This window comes from Neomonachus schauinslandi, chromosome 5 (genome assembly GCF_002201575.2).
Source record: "Neomonachus schauinslandi chromosome 5, ASM220157v2, whole genome shotgun sequence".
NCBI classification, from domain to species: domain Eukaryota; kingdom Metazoa; phylum Chordata; class Mammalia; order Carnivora; family Phocidae; genus Neomonachus; species Neomonachus schauinslandi.
Genome location: NC_058407.1, coordinates 62,987,924 through 63,008,316, shown reverse-complemented (window position 1 = coordinate 63,008,316; position 20,393 = coordinate 62,987,924). Strand labels below are relative to the sequence as shown.

The window sequence follows — 20,393 nt, the reverse complement described above, 5'->3', positions numbered from 1 at the left end:
TCCTTGTCTGTCTGAGGAATGGGGCAAAGGTGAGTCAGATCAGTGGTTTTAAAACTTTTTACTGCAGAATCCTCTCTTCAAATGATATCTTCTTTAGAAACCTAACATATAAAAGAGATCAAAGCAGGACGGCTGGTGTGGACGGTCTCAGGCTTGGCCCTTTAGATCTTCCCACCTTCCCAGAACTGGCCCCGTCTTTGAGCCACCCTGGCTGATGTTAAGGGAAGTAGAGGCAAGCACTATACAAACTGGAGATTCATAAGCAAAATAAATGTTAGTATTTCAAGCCACTAAATTTGGGAGATCTTTTTCCCTGGGCACCCACAGATAACCGGAACACCATATTATTAATAGGCACCCCATGTGAATTTTTTTTTAAGATTTTATTTATTTATTTGCGAGAGAGAGAGAAGGAACACAAGAAGGGGGAGCGGCAGGCAGAGGGAGAAGCAGGCTTCCCGCAGGGCTCAATTCCAGGACCCTGGGATCATGACCTGAGCCGAAGGCAGACGCTTAACAACTGAGCCACCCAGGTGCCCCTACTTTTATTTTTTTTTAAGATTTTATTTATTTATTTGACAGAGAGAGACACAGTGAGAGAAGGAACACAAGCAAGGGGAGTGAGAGAAGGAGAAGCAGGCTTCCCGCTGAGCAGGGAGCCCGATGTGGAGCTCGATCCCAGGACCCTGGGATCATGGCCTGAGCCGAAGGTAGACACAATGACTGAGCCACCCAGGTGCCCACACCACATGTGATTCTTTAGAGGAAGGAAGTTAGGGGACTTCATCTACTATATAAACTATAATAACCTATACCATTAATTTCCTTGAGGTTAGGGATTAAATCTTAAGAACTTTCCAGATCTCTATCCCTTTTTTCTGAAATATCTTTATTGATTTTCCTGTTTTGGTAAGAATAATACATATTTGCTATAAAATTACAGTAATCCAAAATGCATAATGTGGAAGGGAAAAGGGTTATGCAGTCTCCCTCCACCTTCACTCTACCTTAAACAGTAATCAAGGTCAATAGTTTGGAAGGGCAATGTTTTCCACAGAGCAAGTGCGTGATGCATCTGTTATTGAAGAAAAGGAGACATTGTAGATTACAGAAACCTACCTCCTATTGGTATTTAGCTGTATCCTAGATACAGCTCCTAGAATCATTTTCTTCAAATGTTGACCATCTTTTTTCTCTTAAATGTATAATAGCTTCCTACTAATTAACAAACTGCTCGTGAGGTAAACCTACCACCTGTCCTAAGCTCCTCCCAGTAGGGCATTTCTATTTGAGTGAAGTCAATGCGTTTGCAATCCCTGGTATATTATTTACATATACTATCCCTTCTACATCTGTTGAGTGCCTACTATGTTCCAGTCACCGTGCTATACAGTGCTATACACGTGCTAGGCATATAAATTAAGCAAGAAAGAGACCCTCATATCAAAGAACTCATGGCAAGCAGGGGGTCAGCAAACTTTTTCTTAAAGGATCAGATAATAAATATTTTAGACTTTGAAGCCATATGGTCTCTGCTCTCTGCTGCTGTAGCATGGAAGCAGCCATAGACAATGCACAAATGGATGTGGCCATGTTCCAATAAACCTTTATTTACTAAAACAGGCAGCCAGTAGGCCATAGTTTGCTCACACAGTTTGCACTGCATTCTGTTCAACAGAATGTTATGCAATGGTGAAATGTTTCTGTGATCTCCAATATGGTAGCCACCAGCTACATGTAGCTATTGGACACTTGAAATGTGGCTAGTACAGCTGATGAACTGAATTAATTAAATTTAAATAGGCACATATGTAGTGGCTCCCATTATTAGATAACACAGATACAGAGTATACCTAACACTCCATTCAACTAAATCAAAACTTGCCTCAAAACTCATCTCAACTTTGGAAAGCCTCCCTGACTAGCTTCTGCCCATGATGGTCACTTTCTCTCTCTTATTCTGTTTCTAGTCCTTACTCCCATTCATTTTGGATTTGCTGACACTTTGCGTAAGAATTACACGTTTTATAATTAACTTTTGTGTTTGTAACTTTTTCTATTCCCAACTAAAAAAAAATTCCAGGATAGAGAATGTGTCTCCTGATTATTATCATCCTTCTCCATGGTGTCTAAATTTCAGAAGGTGCTCAATAAAACCATTTTACACTATGTACTTCCTTTACTTATTTCCCTGACAGGTGGTAGTGTTTGCTCAAGACAGATGGTCATTTTGGACCAGGATCAGCACTTACTTGGAGAATATTTCTACAATAGCCGATGACTTGTTCTTGTTCACAAGAGAAAGTTCTTTGGCCGTTACCCTCAATGATACTGAAGTCCATTGCCGTCTATTAAATGGAGCTGATTCCATCGTCTACAGATACTGAAATACCTATGCAATAAAGAAAGTCAGAATATTAGACATAGACAAGGATTCTCCAGCATCCAAGGACTGGCAGTGGTGTTCCATGACAGAATAGAAAGCCCTAGACCAGCAGAACCACACTCCTCTACTGGTTCTCTCAAAAACTGTAACCTTGGTCAAATGATTCAATATCTGGGTTGTAGTTTCCTGTAAAATGAGAAGATTAGACCAGATGATCTCTAAGGTCCCTTCCGGTTCCATCATTTTATGACTGACCTCAGTGTGCAAACATCAGTTGGCCTTCCCCTGAACTTAAGTCTGTTCCAAAGTCACATTTGGAGTGAAATGTTCCACTCTTCTGAGTTATATCCCAGGGGAAGTACATTTGGCATCTCTGTAGATTCAGGTCCAAATTAGGTCTACCTATATCCAAGTTTCTTTTGGCTGCTCTCTCTCCCCAAACTCTGCAGCACTGATCACTTGGTCTGGAGAGAGAGCTGGGGACACTGTATGGTATCATATAAAGAGCAAGGGCTTTAAGTTGAGATAGACTTTACTTGAAATCATAACTTTTGTTACCATTTTTTTTTTTAAAGATTTTATTTATTTATTTGACAGAGAGAGACACAGCGAGAGAGGGAACACAAGCAGGGGGAGTGGGAGAGGGAGAAGCAGGCTTCCCGTGGAGCAGGGAGCCCGATGTGGGGCTTGATCCCAGGACCCTGGGATCATGACCTGAGCTGAAGGCAGACGCTTAACGACTGAGCCACCCAGGTGCCCCATAACTTTTGTTACCTTGAACAAACTATATAATCTTTTCAGTTTTAGTTTCTTCAGCTGAAAAATGAGAATAATACCTTCCATTATAGGTGTTTTGATATGGATTTAAGGAGATAATATATTTTAAATACAAAGTAGATTATACTATACTATACAAAATACTTATACTAGTATTAAGAACATTTTAAGTATAATATATTAGAATTGGCTTTTGTTAAAATTCTTATTATTTTTACATTTTAACAATCTTAACAACTAGGGGAAGTATAATGCACTTTATTTATTTTTTGATTATTTATTTATTTATTTGACACAGAGAGAGAGACAGAAAGAGAGCACAAGCAAGGGGAGTGACAGAAGGAGAGGGAGAAGCAGGCTCTCTGCTGAGCAGGGAGCCCAATGCGGGGCTCAATCCCAGGACTCTGGGATCATAACCTGAGCCGAAGGCAGATGCTTAACTGAATGAGCCACCCAGGCGCCCTGGTATAATGTACTTTAAATTCAGAGGACAAAACCTCTATTCTGAAAGTCCTTTCTAAAATCCCTTAGAGTCAAAGAATACATAAAGCCATGCCCCTGAAATCATCTAGTCCCTATCAATTAATCTGGATTGTTTGTTTTTTGTCCCAGAAATTACCAAAGGAGTTTTTGCCTTAGTAATTACCAAAGGAGTTCCAACCTTTGTCCAGAAGAGGTAAGATTAGAAATGAGCCAACAGTTTCCTTATTTGAAGAGTGAAAAATACTACTTGCAGGTCTCTTGACAACCACAAAGCATAACTGACCTGGCAGAATGCACGGTTCATCAGGTACTGCTTCGAACAACCTTGACAACAACGGAACACACGGTGTGCTTACCCAAGCAGCTTGGGCTGCCATTTCACACTAAAAGTCCTCTTATTCAAAGTAAGTGATAAGCAAGCCTAAAAGACCACACTACTTTTCCACCTGGAGTACTCGTTCTTCCAACTAAAGCATTGTCTGAAAACAGTGCTAATTTTATTGTTTTTGTTTACTTGTTAATCCCCATGTTGGAAGGTAACATAGAAGCCTCTCATGGTAAGGAGGTCTGGCGTTAGAGACAGATGCATCCCTAAAACTTAGATTTCTCATCCATAACAACAGTACTTCCTTCATAATATCCTTATGAGGAATAAACAAGATAAAGAAGAAAAGACCCTGACACAGAATAAGTAATAAATGTTGGTTTTTTTAGTAATATCTCTTTTCCTGGATAAAAGAATCTTAATTCTACACGTTCTTTTTTTTTTTTTTTTTAAGATTTTATTTACTTATTTTGAGAAAGAGAGAGAGGGCAAACGGGGTGGGACAGAGGCAGAGGAAGAGAATCTCAAGCAGACTCCATGCTGCGTGCAAAGCCCCATGTGGCGCTCGATCTCATGAGCCTGAGATCATGTCCTGAGCCAAAATAAAGAGTCAGATGCTCAACCAACTAGCCACCCAGGCGCTCCTCTACATATGTTCTTTGAAGTAAACTTGAATGTATCAAATAATATATATTTGTCTATCTGCTTTCCAGTTTATATCTGACCCACCAAACACTGTCAGCCCTTATTCTAATGAGAAAAAGACACAGAAACAACAAACAATTCAGCTAAACTTAGTCATGTAAAACCACAATAAAGACCTTTGGGCCAAGTTTAGGAAATACTGAACAACACTTTAAGACACTGTTTGGTACAATTGTGCTTCCAATGTAGGTGTGGGTATAATGCTGTCAGTGCTTCTACAGCAATCAATTCTGGATCAAAGAAAAAAAATATAGAAGATATGTTCTCAAATTTATTTATAAAAAGGAAAAATTATTCATTATTTGAGGGACTGAGTGGGTTAAAAAAAAAAAAAGAATTTAATTCCCAAATCTAATTCCATGGTGTTGATTAATCTTGGCCAGAAATCCAAGAAAAGTTAGAATATCTATCTTGGTATAAGGCTAGGATAAGCATGCTTTATATTCAAGGAATGAGGTAGCTCACACCCTGACCACACTTCTCTTTACAGAAGCAATACTACTAATTTCTTAACAATGTGATTAGCACCCTATGAAACAGATAAAGGTAAGAATCAGTATATGATTTTTGAGAGACTCTGGTATCAGGTTACTGAGTAACTAGCTACTTTCTATAAGGTATAGGGAGAGGACCCTGCCCAAATAGAGTGTAAAATATATTGACTTGGAGCGGGTTCCCTGTTCAGCAGGGAGTCTGCCTCTCCCTTTCTCTCTGCCCCTCCCCCATACATGTTCTTTCTCTCTCTCTAATAATAAAAATCTTTATAAAAAATCTGTTGGCTTGCTGACATGGACACAAATAATTATAGCACAAAGCAGAATGTGGTTAGAGGTAATGCAAGGTCTAGGAGTAGGGGATCTGATTTTCTGGCTTGATGGGAGGGAAGGGAAGAGACATCAGATTGACTTAGGACTTATGGATGGGCAGAATTTCATCAACTGAGGGCAAGAGGAGGAAAGTGCATCTCAGGTAGAGAGAACAGCTTTATACTGCTAGGGAGCTGAAATAGCATAGAATACTTCAATGGAGTTGACCGTAGGTACATGAGTAGTTGAAGATAATGGGGCCAGGATGGGATAAGCCTTGAAAACCATGTTAAGGAGTCTGGGCCATATTCCAATAGTGGAAAGAACTAGTCTGTGAGTGAGCAGAGATAAGTACTAGTCTTAACATGCCACTCCCTAGGACAGATGCGACCTTCATGGCAAATCAAAAATGTAAGTTCCCTGAGCCCAATACCCACATCTGTAAGATAAGAGTTGTTTTTTTTGTTTTGTTTTGTTATTTGTTTTTTTAAAGATTTTATTTATTTATTTGACAGAAAGAGACACAGAGAGAGAGGGAACACAAGCAGGGGGAGTGGGAGAGGGAGAGAGAGGGAGAGAAGCAGGCTTCCCACAGAGCAGGGAGCCTGAAGCGGGACTTGATCCCAGGATGCTGGGATCATGACCTGAGCCGAAGGCAGACGCTTAACGACTGAGCCACCCAGGCGCCCCAGTAAGATAAGAGCTTTATAGTGGATCACCCATAGTCTCTATGGTGGAACACGGCAAGTTTCTGAAAAAGAAAGTAACATAATGGGAAGCATGTTTTAAAGCTGATTCTGCAGCAGTGTATAACTTGGTAACAAGGGAAAAGATTGGAGTCTAATTTACTTGTCAAAAAGATCCTAAAACTGTCAAAGTGAGAGGTAATCAAGGTTTACATTAGGATGGGGGGGAATAGTAAGGTGGGAAAAGAGAACTGACAGTTTTTAGAATAAAATGGACTTAGGGATAGAGAAGGAATCAACTCTGGCATCATCAAACTTGAATGATTAGAAGATTGCTGATGTCTTAACAGAGACAGTAAATACAGGAAGAATGGGAGAATGATGAGTTTTGCTTTACACGTGTTGAAATATACACATCTATAAGAAAAATCCTAGTGAAACACTATAGGAAGCTAAAAATTCAAGGCTACGGGATGCCTGGGTGGCTCAATGGGTTAAGCATCTGCCTTCGGCTCAGGTCATGATCCCAGGGTCCTGGGATCGAGTCCCACATCAGGCTCCTTGCTCAGCGGGGAGGCTGATTCTCCCTCTGCCTACCACTCCCCCTGCTTGTGCTTTCTCTCTCTAATAAATAAATAAAATCTTTAAGAAAAAAAATAAAAATAAAAATTCAAGGCTAAGGTTAAAAGACTCTTAGAAAGAAATAAACATTTTACAACATCTACTTACATGAAGTACATATCTCACTTAATTCTCAGAACCACTTTACAAAATTGTTTTTATTGTCTTATATATATGATGAAAAACTAAAATTCAGAGATATTAAATAACTTTACAATGATCTCTTAGTTATATAAAGTAGCAGAGCTGGGATTCAAATCCATAATCTCTTTGATTTCCAAAGTCAATTTTCTTTCCACTACAAGTAATGAATAATGATTAAAACCATCACCTTTGGGGGCGCCTGGGTGGCTCAGTTGGTTGAGCGACTGCCTTCGGCTCAGGTCATGATCCAGAGTCCCGGAATCGAGTCCCGCATTGGGCTCCCTGCTCGGCAGGGAGTCTGCTTCTCCCTCTGCCCCTCCCCCCTCTCATGTGCTCTCTCTCTCTCTCATTCTCTCTCTGTCAAATAAATAAAATCTTTATAAAAAAAACAAAAAACAAAAAACCATCACCTTTAGCCATGGTAGAAAATTGGGTAGCAAAATTTTTGAACCACCTAGCTGCAAACCCATACAAATTATCTCTCAGTAAGAGTGTAGTAGCAATGATCTTCTCAGAATGGTCAACATCAGAGATAATCATTTGTTCTTTCAGTGAAACTTAAGAGTTATCTTGGGCCTACTTGAAATACTCTCCATTTTTAATATTTTGACTTTCATGGGCTTGAATTAAAGATGTGATAGCTCTCCCTATTTACCCACACTCTCTTAGATGGGAACCCCATTCTCAGACTTTAGGACAATTTCCTTAATTCTAGAACTCTTGTTAAGAGTGAGAGGGGAAAAAAAAGGGGGTGTGGAGCGCCTGGATGGCTCAGTCAGTTAGGTGTCCAACTCTTGATTTCAGCTCAGGTCATGATTTCAGGGTTGTGAGATCCAGCCCTGCACTGGGTTCTGTGCTGGGTGTGGAGCCTGTTTAAGGATTCTCTCTATCCCTCCCCTCTGTCCCTCTCCACCCTCATTTTCTAAAAAAAAAAAAAAAAAAAGAAAGAATGAGAAAGACATGTACTGGAAAGACCCATCTAGAAGGAGGTATTCAGTTTGGGCTGCAGTACCTCTTAATATTTTTTTTTTCCAGAGGCCCATTTGACTTTAAGATCCAATCCACTGCATTAACTATGTACAAATAATAAAAAGCGCTATCACTTGCTAACTCATTTAACCCTTACAACAAGCCTGGAGTTAGTGTTATTTCCATTAAAACAAACAAAAACCCAAAAAAACCCCCAAAGAACTGGTCCACTGAGGCTGAGTAATTTGCCAGAAGTCACACAGCTAATATATGGCCCAGGCAGAAGTCAGTGTTCAGACTCTAAAACCCAACCTCTTCAGTCAAATGCATTCTTTTTTTTTTTTTTTTTTAAGATTTTATTTATTTTTTTGACAGAGAGAGACATAGCGAGAGCAGGAACACAAGCAGGGGGAGTGGGAGAGGGAGAAGCAGGCTTCCCGCCGAGCAGGGAGCCCAATGTGGGACTCGATCCCAGGACCCTGGGATCATGACCTGAGCCAAAGGCAGATGCTTAACGACTGAGCCACCCAGGCGCCCCAGTCAAATGCATTCTACTGCCACTTCAACTGTGATGGAAGAATTGCTGGATTGGTTGTCAATTGTGTGCAGGAGTTAAAGGAAATGGATATAACAAAAATAACTCTAATATTTTTAGCCTCAGAGACTGCAAGGACAGTGGCATAACAAATAATAACGGGATAAAAGGTAACTGTTTCTTAAGAAGGAAGATGCCTTCAGTTTTATTATTTTTTATTTTTTTAATGTTCCTTTTTTTTTTTTTAATTTATTTGAGAGAGAGAATGAGAGAGAGAGAGCACAAGAGGGGGGAGGGTCAGAGGGAGAAGCAGACTCCCTGCCGAGCAGGGAGCCCGATGTGGGACTTGATCCCGGGACTCCAGGACCATGACCTGAGCTGAAGGCAGTCGCTTAACCAACTGAGCCACCCAGGCGCCCTACCTTCACTTTTAGATACAAAGGACGGAGTTTAACATCAAGAGGGAACCTTAGAAATCAAGTAACCAAGTCCCCCCCCCCCCTTTTTTTTTTAAAGATTTTATTTATTTATTTGAGAGAGAGAGTGAGAGAGAGAAAGAGCACAAGAGGGGGGAGCGGGAGAGGGAGAAGCAGACTCCCTGCCGAGCAGGGAGCCCGATGCGGGACTCGATCCCGGGACTCCAGGATCATGACCTGAGCCGAAGGCAATCGCTTAACCAACTGAGCCACCGAGGCGCCCCCAAGTCCCCCTTTTTACAGTAAGAGAATTGAGCCACATAAAGGTCCAATAATTTTCCCCAACTCACCAACTAGTTCGTATGAGAGCCAGAGTTCTATTTCCCAGTTCAAAGTTCTTTTATCGCACCTGGTAGCTTGAGGTAGGATAGCTAAATGTCCTATGGGTGAGTGGTAGCCTGGAGATAAAAATCTCTTAAACAAAGGTCCTTTAAAGTGTAAGGGTTGGGCAATGACTCACTGGGAAATTTGGTCCCAGGTATCTGCTTCCTTGAGCTACTGCTGAGGGTGAGGCCTGTAGCTGCTCCAGGAAACCCACTTTAATAAATTCATTTATAGGGGCGCCTGGGTGGTTCAGTCGTTGAGTGTCTGCCTTCGGCTCAGGTCATGATCCCAGAGTCCTGGGATCGAGCCCCGCATCGGGCTCCCTGCTCAGCCGGAAGCCTGCTCCTCCCTCTCCCACTCGCCCTGCTTGTGTTCCCTCTTTCGCTGTCTCTCTCTCTCTGTCAAATAAATAAATAAAATCTTTAAAAAAAAACTCATTTATAGACTTAACCTAACTAAGCAAATTGTCTTGCAGAAACCATGCTTGGAAGAAAGCAAATGAGCTGCCACTAATACAAGCCTGTTCTTATAAATCTAATCTCCTAATCTCATCATATCTTTCTCTCTCCCTCTCCCTCTCTGCCTCCCCCCACCCCCAAGAGATAGTTACTTGTGCAAGAGGCATAGTTGCCTGAATGCAGCCTCAAAAAAATTAGAGAGAACAAAGTACAAACTCACTTGTTAAAAGAAAATGTTACTTTAAGAAACAGATTGTAGAGTTTAACATTTTTTTTTTTACTTTCCTTTTTTTTTTTTTTTAAATCAAGAATTCTTTGTGATTTGAATGTCAGAGAGCAACTAAATGAAACGGAAAAAACCAACCTAAAGAACTTCAAGGTGCAAAGGGAAATTTTAAACAAAAGCAACATGAAGTATGTTCCCACATAATGTTTTTTTAGGATATAAACTACATTTCTTTCTTTTAAGTAGGCTCCATGCCCAGCATGGAGCCCAAAGTGGGGTTTGAACTCATGACCCTGAAATCAAGACCTGAGTCAAGAGTCAGATACTTAACTAACTGAGCCACCCAGGCACCCCTACATTTATTTCTAAGGGTGTGGTTTTTTGTTTGTTTTTTACAAAAACAGTGACTAAATTCACATACTTGAAAAAGCTTTTGAAAGTTAATAGTTTTGGGCGCCTGGGTGGCTGTCGTTAAGCGGCTGCCTTCGGCTCAGGTCATGATCCCAGGGTCCTGGGATCGAGTCCCACATCGGGCTCCCTGCTCGGCGGGAAGCCTGCTTCTCCCTCTCCCACTCCCCCTGCTTGTGTTCCTGCTCTCGCCGTCTCTTTCTCTGTCAAATAAAAAATAAATATTAAAAAAAAAAAAAAGAAAGTTAATAGTTTTAACTTATTTATAATTTTTAGATTTACACGAGTTGCAAACATGGTACAAAAGTTCCCATGTAACTTTCACATAGCTTTATCTTATATTACCACAGCACAACTATCAAAATTAAGAATTTCCACTAAAGTCTTCTTTCTGTTCCAGGATCCTACACTACATTTAATGGTCATGTCTTCTTAAGTCTCTTCCAATCTCTACAACAGTTCCTCTGTTTTTCCTTGTCTTTCATGAGCAGGATACTTTTGAAGAGTACTGGTTAGGTATTATGTAGAATGACCCTCAATTCGGGTTTCTTGGTTCCTCTGATAAAAAAACCTGGGCTTGGGGCGCCTGGGTGGCTCAGTTGTTAAGCATCTGCCTTTGGCTCAGGTCATGATCCCAGGGTCCTGGGATTGAGCCCTTCATCGGGCTCCCTGCTCTGCAGGAAGCCTGCTTCTCCCTCTCCCACTCCCCCTGCTTGTGTTCACTCTCTCGCTGTCTCTCTCTCTCTGTCAAATAACAAACAAACAAACAAACAAACAAACAAAAACCTGGGCTCCTTGAACAAGTAGTTGATTCCAGAGCTGGGGCGGGGCAAATACCAGATGAGCCTGGGACATCTCGCAATCCTCAAAAAAAAAAAAAAGGTTTTTCCTTTTTAAAACATGATGCTTTCTCAGATTAGATTGAAGTTAAAGAATTTGGGGAAGAATAGTACAGAGCTGACGTGCCTTCTTCCTCAGTGTATCCTATCAGAAGGCATGTGATGTTGATGTCTTGTTACTGGATCATTTGGTTAAGGTGGTGTCTGCCAGGTTTCACCACTGTAAAGTTAACTATGCTTCCCTTTAGAATTCATAAATATTTGCGGGGAGATACTTTAATCCTACTCCTTCTTAAATTTTTATTCATTAATTTTAGCATTCATGGGCTGATCTTGCCTTCAGCAATTATTATGATGTTCTAATGGTGATTTTCTACTGCCTTCATTTCTTCTGCATTTATTAATTGGAATTCTTCTATAAGGAAGAATTGTCCTTTCCCTCTTGTTTATTTATTCAATCATTTATTTATATTAGGATAGACTCATGGATATTTATTTTATTTCCTGGGTTATAATAATTCTTGGATTATTTTATTCCCTGGCTAATTTTATTTTGTTGCTCAAATTGTTCCCAGTTTTGGTCACTTGGAGTTCCTTCAGCTTGGCTCTAGTGTCCATTCAACGTGCCACCATTTTTTTTTTAAGCACATTTTTACTTTTTAGCATTATAAGATGTTCCAAACTCGTTTTGTATTTGCCCAGCCCCAGTCCTGAAATCAACCACTTCTCCAAGGAGTCCTGATTCCTTTTATGGAGAAACCAAATCTGGGCACTACATGTGCTCATTACTACTGAGACGTCACTGCTTCTAGGCTCTTTGGGGGACAGAACCAGGAATATATGTATGTATATTAGCTCATATATATAGCACACATATATATTTCTATTTTCATCTCTATATCTATCTGTGTGTTGGTATCTATACACACACACACACACACACACATAATCTAGCGTCACAAGATTCATTCTAGCATTCCTTTTATTTGTAACTTCTTTCTCTGATAGGGAGAAGCCTAACGTCATAGAATTTTGACACGAACAAAGAATCTCCAAAATTATGCTATTACCAATTTCTTTTCCTTTGACATTCCATACATTTTTTCACTCCACCTCGAATGTGATCCCTTCTTTTTTTTTTAAATTTTTTAAAATTTTTGAAAGATTTTATTTATTTATCTGACAGAGAGAGACACAGAGAGAGAGGGAACACAAGCAGAAGGAGTGGGAGAGGGAGAAGCAGGCTTCCCGCAGAGCAGGGAGCCCAATGAGGGGCTCGATCCCAGGACCTTGGGATCATGACCTGAGCCGAAGGCAGACGCTTAATTACTGAGCCACCCAGGCACCCCTGATCCCTTCTTCAATCTATTCATCTTTCAAGACTCCAGGAAAGACTACCTCCTCAAAGAACCCTTTCCTGAACTGCCCTAGTCCTGTTCCCCATCAGTATAGGTCACTCCCTTTATTTCACCATAATTTTGTAAATTCTACTCAGTAGAAAGATTCTTGAGATCAGGGGACAGGTCTACTTTGCCTCTTGCCCTCTTGGCATCTAGTATATTGCTTTCTAAATAGAAGGAACTTTATGCATGTTTTGAATGAAATTGCATGAAGGCTTAAATTTTATCCAAAACATTATCAGTACAACAAAATGAATGCTTATTATGCAGTCTTAAGTCTAGTTGTTGAGAAAGTACGTATCATTTTTCAGAACTGTGAATTAGCAATTTTAGCTTATTCAAACCTTGAGATAAAATCAAGGGATATGAAAAAAAGAATGGGACCAGTAAATAACTTCAAATACTGTACATAAAAGCCTCACTACTCTATTATTCAGCAATACTGTGTTAGGCAAGTCTAACGAGTCTGTTAAAATTATCATTGCTACTGTTCTTGGAAGAGTTTTAGCCAGGTCTCTGTAGAAACATGTATCTAGGACAATAAGAAAATTTTAACAATGATCAAATTCCCAGGGGTCAACAAGGATGTAGATGTTTGCATCAAGACAAAATCACTTTAGTAACATTTTGTCTCTTTTTAAAAATCTCCTTTTAAGGATATTTTGTTCTTAAAAAACACTATGATGTAGAGCCCAAGTAATGAAAAGGAGGTTGTGTAATTCTGAGAAGCAATTTTACTTCTGGGAACTGCTCACCAAAGAATCAGAGCCACTTTCACTGGGTGCTTACAAAATTCACCCTTAGTGATTCACACTTCACCACTCCAGAGAGAAAAGAAGAAAGCACACTTAGATATCACCTTTCCCGCCCTTCACCTATGTCTGGGGAAAAATAACTGTCACGACAGTATATCTGAGTTTCCAACCTTTCCCTTCTGTCTTTCCAAAACTTCCATTTCACCTCTGACTTTGCCCTCTCCACCTAAATGCAGGCTCACGTTTTTTTTAGGGGTGGGGAGGGGTAGAGGGAGAGAGAGAGAATCTTAAGAAGGCTACACACCCAGTGTGTGAGCCCGACAGGGTAGGGCTCCATCTCACAACCCTGAGATCTTCCCCGAGCCATATCAAGAGTAACATGCTTAACCTACTGAGCCACCCAGGCACTCTCATGCTCACCTTTCTGACATGTGTGTTAGTGTATACACATCTGAAATTTGTACATACAGATTAAATAATCCTTTTTTCTCTTAAGCCTTTTTCACCCTCAATCTATCACCTCAACCTTGCTCCTACCTTCACAGCCAAACCTAAGACTCCAGATGCTCATTGTTTCCATTTCCCCATCTTCCACTCATCCCTCTGACCACTTGGGTCTGGCTTCTTCTACCATCCTACCAATGTTACTCTCCTAAAGATCTCTTGCTATCAAAACCACGGACTATATCTCAGTTTTTATTATGCTCTGTTGCCATATTAATTGTTGATTAGTCGCTCATTTCTGACATTGTATTTTCCCTTGTTTTTTCTTAACTGGAACTCTCCTGATTCCTCTCCTATCTTTCAAACCAATTTCAATTTCACTCTTCCTTGACTCACCTCTGTTCCTAGGCATTACCGAAGGGTCAGTTTCTCTCCTCTCTCTGGGTGAGCTCAGCCACTCTCAAATCATCAAAGGTCACTTACACCAGACAATTCCCAAAGCCTCTTGACTTCCAGCCCTAGAATTTCTACTGCATGCTGAATAGCTTCATATGTCCCATAAATCAACAACATAACACAGTCCAAATGACATGTGTCATCCTCTTATTTCTACTTCTCGAATTAAGTTTATTTCACCACAAATAATTTTTCTCCCAAGATGAGCTGGCAGATACATTTTTGCTTTTATTGAATAAAATCATACAACATGAAGTATAGTATGATATAACAAAAGGTGCACAAGTTCTGAAGTTAAAAAGAGGACGTACAGGCTCTTACTCTGCCCTTTCTAATTGTGCTGACCACTGGTAATTTAGTCACCTTTCTGAGGAGTATCCCACCACCCAACTTAGCTCATCAAATGTTCTACATAAAATGTCTAACACAGTGACATACAGAGGAGAGAAAAAGGCAGAGAAACTAAGAGTATAGGCAATTGAGTAGAATCTAGCTGTTGAAATCTCACACCACTTACTAGCTGTGTGATCTTGGGCAAGTTTTTATACTTTGTCTCAGTTTCCTCATCTGCAAACTGGGGATAAAAGAACCTACTTCACAGCTTTGTTTTGAGCATTAGAACACGTTCATATATGTGAAGTATGAACAACACTACCTAGCACCTAATAAATGCTCAGAATGTTTATTTATTTTTTTTCAAAGATTTTTTTTCATCTATTTATTCATGAGAGACAGAGAGAGAGAGAGAAGCAGAGGGAGAAGCAGGCTCCCAAGGAGCAGGGAGCCCAATGCGGGACTCGATCCCAGGACCCTGGGATCATGACCTGAGCCGAAGGCAGATGCCCAACCATCTGAGCCACCCAGGCGCCCTCAGAATGTTTATTACTATTAATTAATAAGCATTATTTTACATGCACCCTTTCTTTCACATGTGGACTTTGTATAGACCTTTTCTCATATCTTTAGGCAGGCTCAACTTATCTCTCTTGATTCCTTGCCTTTCTTCATACATATTCCCCACTCCATCTAAAAATGCTTTAGACCCTCCCTGGCCTTATGCTACCAGTCCCAGCTAAAATGACACTTCCTTCCAGACACCTTTCCTGACCACCCAAGCCTAGGAGGTTCCTCTTAAGTCCCCAAAGTACAGACCTACCCCTGACACTGATTACATTGTATTTTTTTTTTAATCACACTACATTTTACTCTCAGAACAGTGCCTGGCACATGGTGAGTACTCAAGTATTTGTAAAATAAAGGGAGGAATACCATTTGAAATTTGAAATCATTTGTTGGATTCAACTATTTTTATTTTTATTTTTTTATTTTTTAAAGATTTTATTTATTTATTTGAGAGAGAGAATGAGAGAGAGAGAGAGCATGAGAGCGGGGAGGGTCAGAGGGAGAAGCAGACTCCCCGCTGAGCAGGGAGCCCGATGCGGGACTCGATCCCGGGACTCCAGGATCATGACCTGAGCCGAAGGCAGACGCTTAACGACTGAGCCACCCAGGCGCCCCTCAACTATTTTTATAGATTAGTACTTTGGGGGGAAAAATGAAACAGCAGCTGTGTTTATTTATTCCAAGACAAATTATTCCAAATTATAGGAAATCAGTGGATATAGCCATCAAAAAATGGTTTCTAGCACCAAACTCAGGTAGAATAATACTGAGCCCTATCAATAGATTGTTTAGTTAACTCTCTCTATTGCCATAATTAGGGTGTTTTCTTATTTTTAGTATATGTGCTGCCGAAGCGAGCACTAGGGTGTTTTCTTAAAAATGCTATTTCTAGGGCGCCTGGGTGGCTCAGTCATTAAACATCTGCCTTTGGCTCAGGTCACGATCCCAGGGTCCTGGGATCAAACCCCACATCGGGCTCCCTACTCGGCGGGAAGCCTGCTTCTCCCTCTCCCACTCCTGCTGCTTGTGTTCCTTCTCTTGCTGTGTCTCTCTGTGTCAAATAAATAAATAAAATCTTAAAAAAAAAAAAAAAAAAAGAAAGAAACCCTTAGTTTAGTAGGTCACAACCTTGAGTAAAATAAGAATCACCTAGGAAGTTTGTTTTATTTTTTTTCAAGTTTGATATTAATTTTATTCTATTTTCTGTATAACTTTAAGTACATAAAGGTTTATTTCCACAGGCCTCAGGAAATGGGTAGAAGTCACAGGACAATCTCTCTTCCCACCAAAAATGTTGCATATTTTGGTAAGTGTCCTGGGAGAAAAACTGTAATTTATATTAGCAATGCTGTGCAAGATTCTTTTTTTTTTTTAAGATTTTATTTATTTGACAGAGAGAGAGAAAGAGAGAGAGCACAAGCAGGGGGAGCGGCAGGCAGAGGGAGAGGGAGAAGCAGGCTCCCTGCTGAGCAAGGAGCCTGACATGGGGCTGGATCCCAGGACCCTGTGATCATGATCTGAGCCGAACAGACAGACGCTTAACCGACTGAGCCACCCAGGCGCCCTGCTGTGCAAGATTCTTATATAAGACATAAAACCAGGTTGCAATGGAGATTTTAGTCCTCTGTTCAGGTGCCTGGACAGAAACCAAAAGCAGTTGAGCACGACAGGGCAAAGGAGGCAGTGAAGATGGAGGATAGGCATGGAAGGAGGAAAGAATTCCAGATTCCTTGGAATGGTGTATTTTCTTTCTCTTTTTCTTTCTTTTTCTTTTTTTTTCCTTGTTTAAGTCATCTCTGTAGGAAGGTGCTGGGCAGGGATCCCAGAGAAAGAAAAGGTCCAAGCCTCCTTTAACTGGCCTGGGTGCCGGGGACTGCCACAGCAGCTAATACAGGAGAACCTCCTCTCTCAGGTTCAGGCACACCGAGGATGGAATGCAAAATAAAAGGAATGCTTATAAGTAAACAATTTTCCTTGGAATGCTAGCTGGCCAAGCTTCAGCCTTTGGTCCAGTGCAACCCCTGCCTCACTTGTCAACAGTGAAAAGAGTCTGGTTAGAAGAACCAGCTAGAATCACACCAGCCTCTGCTACCTTCATGCTCATTGCTAGAAAAAGATTAACTCGTGTGAATATTCTGATCTGCTGATTCCTGGGGACTGCCTGATTCTTCCCCAAACACTGTTTGTTGGTCAGATAACCTCCAGAGGCTGAAAGCTAAAACACACCAGTCTGGCATACAGGTCCTTAAGAATGGACTGGTGGTGTGGTGGAGCTGATAGGGAAAAGCTGCACCTTCCAGGGGAAGATCAGCTGACCTGCTGTCCCGCCCTAACTTTTAGCCTGAGGTATATTTTAGTGAGGGCAGGTAGCTGTGCTTCTCAAAGCAGAGAAGCAGTTTAAGAGCAGAAAGGTAGAGGAAATCTAAAAAAGAACCGCCTTGATACAGATTTATCCTATGGTATGAAGGAGAAGGCAAAGAACCCAGTGGCACTTTGCTTATCCAGCAATTTTTGTCAATGTGGTGACCAACTTCTGCCCATTTCAAAGGGTCTTGAATTTCTCAGGGACTGGGAATTCATTAAAGTCACCACCTTCTGTAGGAATGAGGACCTTCATCTCAGATTTGGCTCTGGCTGTCTCAACCCAGGGAATTCTTGCTCAGGTAAACGTGGCAACCCCTCTGCTTTATTGATGGAAATGGTTGACCCTTTACCCATGACCTGAACTTTGACATCCCTACTATTGATTATCTCCACAATGCCCACCACGTCATTGAACACCAGACCAAGTTTCTGACAGTTACCTACTACAATGGAGTTAATTTTGCCCTTGATTTGCAATGACATATTGATACACTTGTATAGGTAAGCCACCTGTTTCAGCTCTGTGTCATCCATCACCAGGGTGGAAACATTGTCTTGATTTTCCACTCTCCAGGGAAGTTTGTTTTAAATACTGATTTCCAGGTCCCATCCCACAATTCTAACTCATTAGGTCTGGAGTAGGGCCTGGGAAGACCACATTTTAACAAGAACCTTGAAGTGATTCTAGTGTCAGTGGTTACCCCATCACAGGTTGGAAAACACTGAAATAAAAGGACTTAAGACCCATATGTATTCCAAGAAAAATAGAGAAACAGAAGCATAAAAGATTTTTATATTGCTTACTTTCAAATATTGCCATTCAAGAGGCGCCTGGCTGGCTCAGTGGGTTGAGCATCTGACTCCTGATTTCAGCTCAGGCCATGATCTCAGGGTTGTGAGATGGAGCCCTGCATCAGGCTCTGTGCTCAACGGAGAGTCTGCTTAAAGATTCCCTCCCTCTATCCCTCCTTCCACTCTCCCTTCCTCCCTCTCTCTCACAAATAAATAAAATCTTTAAAAAAAAAAAACCAAAACCAAAACAAACACAAAAAAAGCTTGGCTGCTCAGCAGGCACAAAATTACTCTGTAGACTTATGACTCATGATAATAAAACTGTTCTTTTTATTCTTTTTTTTCCTCTAGCTTGATTTGTTGCTGAATTTGAAGTGCTGCTTGAGAAAAGTATACAGAATTTTTAAACGGTATCTGAGCAGAAATTCCAATTTATTTTTACCTACCGCATATGAGGGCAACTAAATTTGAGATGTCAAAAGTTAAAGCAGGAAGCCAACGAACTTGGGCTCTAATCTTTAATCTGCAACTAATTAGCAGTATCATCTGCTAAGAAGTCATCTCTCAGGGCCTCAATTCCCTCTTGTGTAAAATGAAGAGGTTAACATAGCCTAGTATTTTTCTAACTGCAGGTCACAATTAGTGAGTTGTGAAATCAATTTTAACGGGTCAGAACCAAGATGTTTGTGCTAAAGAAAAAGAATAGAATGAAACACAAAATGTCAGGCTGCATCACACAGAGTTTAAGTATTCTTTTATAAAGCTTTTGTTTCAGTTATTTGTGTGTGTGTAAACTGGGTAAGAATGTAAAATATTTCTTACTGTGGGATGTGGTTAAAAAAATTATAGTTTGACAAGTGTTGGCAAGGATGTAGAGAAACTGAAACTCTCATATACACTGCTGACGAGAATGTAAAATGATGCAGTTGCTTTGGAAAATAGTTGGCAGCTCCTTAGAGGGTCAAACACATCATTATCATATGATCCTGCCATTCCACTCCTAGAGGGGTACACATACAGAGAGAAGTGAAAAAAGAACACATGTCCACACAAAAAGTTGTACAAGATTGGGTATAATACCATTATTCACAACAGCCCCAAAGTGGAAACATTCTAAATGTTCCTCAACTGATAAGCAGATAAACAAAATGTGGTTGATCCATATAAAGGTATACTATTTGGCCATGAAAAGGAATGAAGTACCCATATATGCTACAACATGGATGAACCTTGAAAAACTTAAGCCAAGTAAAAGAAACCAGTCACCAAGATCATATATCGTATGATTCCATTTATGTGAAATGTCTACAATGGGCATACCTATAGAAACAGAAAGTAGATCATGGTTGCCTAGCCCTGGCAGGGGGGTTGAAGGGGACCGGACTGACTGCTAAAGGGTATGGGGTTTTTCTGGGAGGTGATGAAAGCATCGTAAAATTGACTGTGGTGACGGCTGCACAACTCTGCGAATATACCACTGAACTGCACGCTTTAAATAGGTAAATTGTATGGTATACGAGTATTTCAATAAAACTGTTATTTTAAAAATTATAGTTTGAAAGTCACTAGACTAGATGATCAATGATCACTGTGGAACCTGAGAATTCTCAGTGTGCCCCCACCCAGGGCTCACATCACCTATCTTCATATCCTGGTTATTTGGAGCCAGAGCAGTGCCATGGGGATACCAGCTGATTCCAGTGCTGAGTCCAGGGTTAACCAGATGCACGGCCACCTCTCTGTGCTACACTTTCCTTCTGTGTAAAATGAGGATGCCACACCTAAGCTACAGGGTGGTTCTAAAAATAAATACTAAACAGTGCCTGGCACATTGCTTGAGGTCAGAACCGAATCTTGTCGGTCTTTTTGGATGCCCCTGTGTCTAAGACACTGAATAAACATTATTCTAAAGGTTTAGTTAACAGATTACATATTTGGGTTTAGCTTAGTTTATATGTCATATTGTCTTAACAAGGCCTATGTCATAAGGCTTTGATTAAAATAATTCATAAACAACATAGTCTTCAGCCGTTTGACTTTTTTTTTTTTTTAAGATTTTATTTATTTATTTGAGACAGAGAGAATGAGAGAGACAGAGAGCACATGAGAGG

At 40.6% G+C, this 20,393-nt stretch overlaps 1 protein-coding gene across 4 annotated transcripts in view; it reads right to left on the bottom strand.

Moving 5' to 3' along the window:
* The window catches only part of LIMA1 (LIM domain and actin binding 1), an 88,854-nt gene that overhangs the window by 51,684 nt on the left and 16,777 nt on the right, over window positions 1–20,393 (bottom strand). For all 4 annotated transcript variants that reach the window (XM_021704812.1, XM_044915424.1, XM_021704813.1 and 1 more), the window contains exon 2: window positions 2,253–2,392. In XM_021704812.1, the coding sequence (XP_021560487.1) occupies window positions 2,253–2,371 (119 nt within the window). In that variant the 5' untranslated portion in view covers window positions 2,372–2,392. The remainder of the gene's footprint in view (window positions 1–2,252; window positions 2,393–20,393) is intronic.